We start from the raw sequence: 4,091 nt of genomic DNA, 5'->3' as shown, positions 1-4,091 counted from the left end.
TATGTTCTAGGAATGATATGTTCTAGGAGGGTTATGTTCTAGGAATGTTATATTCTAGGAGGGTTATGTTCTAGGAATGTTATGTCCTAGGAGGGTTATGTTCCAGGAATGTTATGTCTAGGATGTTTATATTCTAGGAGGGTTATGTTCTAGGAATGTTATGTTCTAGGAGGGTTATGTTCTAGGAATGTTATGTTCTAGGAATGTTTTATTCTAGGAGGGTTATGTTCTAGGAATGTTATGTTCTAGGAATGATATGTACTAGGAGGGTTATGTTCTAGGAATGTTATGTTCTAGGAATGATATGTTCTAGGAGTGTTATGTTATAGGAGGGTTATGTTCTAGGAATGTTATGTTCTAGGAGGGTTATGTTCTAGGAATGTTATGTTCTAGGAATTATATGTTCTAGGAGGGTTATGTTCTAGGAATTTTATGTTCTAGGAATGATATGTTCTAGGAGTGTTATGTTGTAGGAGCGTTATGCTCTAGGAGCGTTATGTTAAAAGCGTTATGGTCTAAGAACGTTATGTTCCAGGAACATATTGTTCTAGAAACGTTACGTTCTAGCAACATTATTGTCTAGGAGCGTTATGGTCTAGGAACGTTATGTTCTAGGAGGTTTATGTTCTAGTGCGTTATGTAAAAGTTAATATGTTGGTGTAACGTAGTGTTGAAAACTTCTAAAACTGATTTTCAATGTAGACGGGAAGACAACGCGAGGTGAATGAGAGCGTCTCCATGTCTCTGACTGGCTCTGTTAATATGTCACTGTGTGTGTGTGTGTGTCTGTGTGTGTCTGTGTGTGTGTGTGTCTGTGTGTGTGTGTGTCTGTGTGTGTGTGTCTGTGTGTGTGTGTGTGTGTCTGTGTGTGTCTGTGTGTGTCTGTGTGTCTGTTTGTGTCTGTGTGTGTCTGTGTGTGTCTGTGTGTGTGTGTGTGTCTGTGTGTGTGTGTCTGTGTGTTTGTGTGTGTGTCTGTGTGTGTCTGTGTGTGTCTGTGTGTCTGTTTGTGTCTGTGTGTGTCTGTGTGTGTCTGTGTGCGTCTCACTGTGTTGGCGGTTGAACGGCGGGCGGAGCCAGGTCCAGGGGGACGCCAGGGCGCCGCGCTGCGCCCTCACGCGGATGTTGTAGTCGGAGTCGGAGCCCAGGTCAGAGGTCAGGTCGCAGTGGGTCTGGGGGGTCAGCTGACACTCGGGGGCGTCCACCCAGCTGCCGTTCAGCACCGTCAGCTCAAACTCCCTGCAGCGGGGGGGGGGACAGGGTGATGCTAGTTACACACACACACACATAGAGAAAAATGATCCTCCATTTAACGGGAAACAGCGTGTATGGAACCATGGTATTTTTTAGACAATTTGGTTTTGAGTAACTTATATTTCTGATGCAGAAACTCCATAAATGGTTCAAATTTGCCCCGAGGACAACAGGTTGGTTAACATTTAGAGATATGACACATGACAATACAACATGACATATTGAGACATGATATGCCTGAGGGATGTTTTTCTAGGTACGGGTGTTTCTTCTCATGACGGCAGAACTCTGTGTAATCTCAAATTATGGAAATATGTGGCACATTCTCCAGAAGAAGTTATTGTGGTAACGCTGGTTGCTGCAAAGTGCTAAATAAATAAATTTTGATTGATTGGTTGATCTTAGAGAGATAATTAGAGGTTAGTAGAGATAATTAGCCTAACTCCCTGTACACCTCTGAGTCACCGAAGCTGCATATTCTCTTTATTGTTTTAATTGAAAACCACAGTGAGAATGTAATCAGGTGTAGACATGAGTCAGGACAGGTGTCCCTACCTGTTGGGGGACATTCATCACCGTGTACTACCTGAGCTCCAGCCGGTCCTTTCAAGACTATTTCCGTGTTTTCGATGCTTAAGAGTTTTTTGCGGGTACAGCACGTCGTTGTGATCCTTTACTCCAGAGTTAGTCAACTGTTTCAGACCACGTTGCACTTACAGTCAGGGCTGCAGTCAAGACCACCTTAGTCGAGTCCAAGACCAAGACTAGTTGAGTCTGAGTCAAGACCGAGTCCAGGACAGAAAAAAGGTCTCATGCATGACAGTATCAAGACAATCATTTTGGGTTTCACTTTCCCTCCAATATTATTATCAACATAATAAACACACCTGGACTCGGTCCAGACCAGAAGCTATATTGGGCAAGACCAGCGGCCGAGACCGAGACAAGTCCGAGTCCAAATACTAGCGAGACCGAGACAAGTCCAAGACCATAGAAAAATGTTTTTAAGTCCGGACTCGAGTCCAAGACCGGACTCGAGTACTACAGCCCTGATTACAGTTCAAAATAATAGCAGTCCAACATCACTGTTTATAAAACACATGTAGTAATCTTATTAAATCAGATAATTAAACTGTTGATCACAATGTACACTCTGTTGTTATCACACACACTAATGGAGAGATGTCAGAGTGAGTGGGCTGCCAGCACCCTGAGCAGTTAGGAGGTAGGGGGGGGGGGTTCGGTGCCTTGCTCAAGAGCACCTTGGCAGTGAACTGGCACCTCTTCAGCTACCAGTCCACCACCATACTTTGGTCCATATGATTAGATTAGATTAGATTCAACTTTATCATTACACAGGTACAGGTACAAGGCAACGAAATGCAGTTTGGGTCTAACCAGATATAGGGACTTGAACCAGCAACCCTCCGGTTCCCAACCCAACTCCCTACGGACTGAGCTGCCACCCAACGGAGTAATTTATTTTAAAGTAACCATAGCAACGATATAAGGGTCTACAGGTCCTGCTGAGTTGATGAGACCTTTAAACACACAGCTGGTCTGATTCTTCACTCTTTCTACGATGTTTTAGTACTTTAACCACGTTTTCCTGATGAGACTTACAGACTTTTACTGAAGGAACAGTATCACCTGCAGTACTTTCACCCGTATGAGTACTTTCCCAGTGTAGAGTGAGTACTTTTACTGCAGTAAAGGATCTGAGAGAGTTTTGAAGACTTCACCGCAGCCGCAGGAATGTTCCTCTGAGTTAATTAAAGTGTTTTCTCTGTGACTGACAGCTGGCATGACGCATGTAGAAACTAAAGTCTCTCAAGTTAAGTGTTTTTGTGTTGTTGGCCACACAGACACACCTGCGACGATTAGCTCAGGTAACAAGCACACACCTGTTTTAATAAAGCACAGGTGTGTGTGCTTTATTAAAACAGGTCAGAGTATGTAAATGACTCAGTGGGTGCGATGGTTATTAGGTAGGAACACCTGAGGGAGTCGTTTTCTGTCTTCAACCTGCAGGTATCTGCTGTTTCTCTTCACTATAGTCAGTTTGGTTGATTAATTTCTGAATGTACTCACTTTACTGCAACTATTACTACAAATACATTCTACAAAATGGCCACTGAGAGGCACAGAAAGACACAAAATTACTACAAAGAGACTTAAAGCTCCATATTCTGCTCATGTTCAGGTCCATAATTGTATTTTGAGGTTGGACCAGAATAGGTTTCCATGGTTTCATTTTCTATAAACACCATATATTTTGTTGTACTGCAGATTGCTGCAGATCCTGTTTCCACCCTGTGTGTTCAGGTCTCTGTTTTATCTCCAGAGTGAGACATCTCACTAGTTTTAGTGTACTATAGCAGAATACCTGCAGAACAGGGACAGGAAGTAGTTCTTTTGGCTGTTGGAGCAGTTTTTTCCTCTGAGAACGGGGGGGGGGGGGGGGGGGGGGGGGGGGGGTACGGTGTCTCACAAGAGTACCTGGCACTGCCCAGGATGTAAAGTAGCATCTCTCTCGCTACCAATCCACAATGCGTACTTTGGTCCATACGGGGACTTGAACCAGCGACTCTCTACAGACTGAGCTACTCAGTGAACGACCCATGGACCGTCTGATGGGCAGCGGAGCCAAAAGTTCACGTTAACCCGGTCCCACTAACCCTGGTCCCACTAACCCTGGTCCCACTAACCCGGTCCACTAACCCGGTCCCACTAACCCTGGTCCCACTAAACCGGTCCACTAACCCCGGTCCCACTAACCCCGGTCCCACTAACCCTGGTCCCACTAACCCGGTCCCACTAACCCGGTCCCAACCCTGGTC

General features: G+C 44.9%; 2 protein-coding genes across 2 annotated transcripts in view; one reads left to right on the top strand and one right to left on the bottom strand.

Moving 5' to 3' along the window:
- si:ch73-170d6.2 overlaps positions 1-1,786 on the top strand; it is an 18,376-nt gene extending 16,590 nt beyond the window's left edge. Inside the window, exon 3 of the mRNA XM_034888545.1 lies at positions 1,775-1,786. The gene's annotated coding sequence lies outside the window, so the exon portion shown is untranslated. The remainder of the gene's footprint in view (positions 1-1,774) is intronic.
- crfb16 (cytokine receptor family member B16) overlaps positions 1-4,091 on the bottom strand; it is a 12,688-nt gene that overhangs the window by 6,058 nt on the left and 2,539 nt on the right. The window contains exon 4 of the mRNA XM_034888596.1: positions 1,046-1,236. Within this exon, the coding sequence (XP_034744487.1) occupies positions 1,046-1,236 (191 nt within the window). The remainder of the gene's footprint in view (positions 1-1,045; positions 1,237-4,091) is intronic.

The sequence above is a fragment of the Etheostoma cragini genome, chromosome 12 (assembly GCF_013103735.1).
Source record: "Etheostoma cragini isolate CJK2018 chromosome 12, CSU_Ecrag_1.0, whole genome shotgun sequence".
In the NCBI taxonomy this organism is placed as follows: Eukaryota; Metazoa; Chordata; class Actinopteri; order Perciformes; family Percidae; genus Etheostoma; species Etheostoma cragini.
This window is presented reverse-complemented; position numbering and strand designations above follow the sequence as displayed.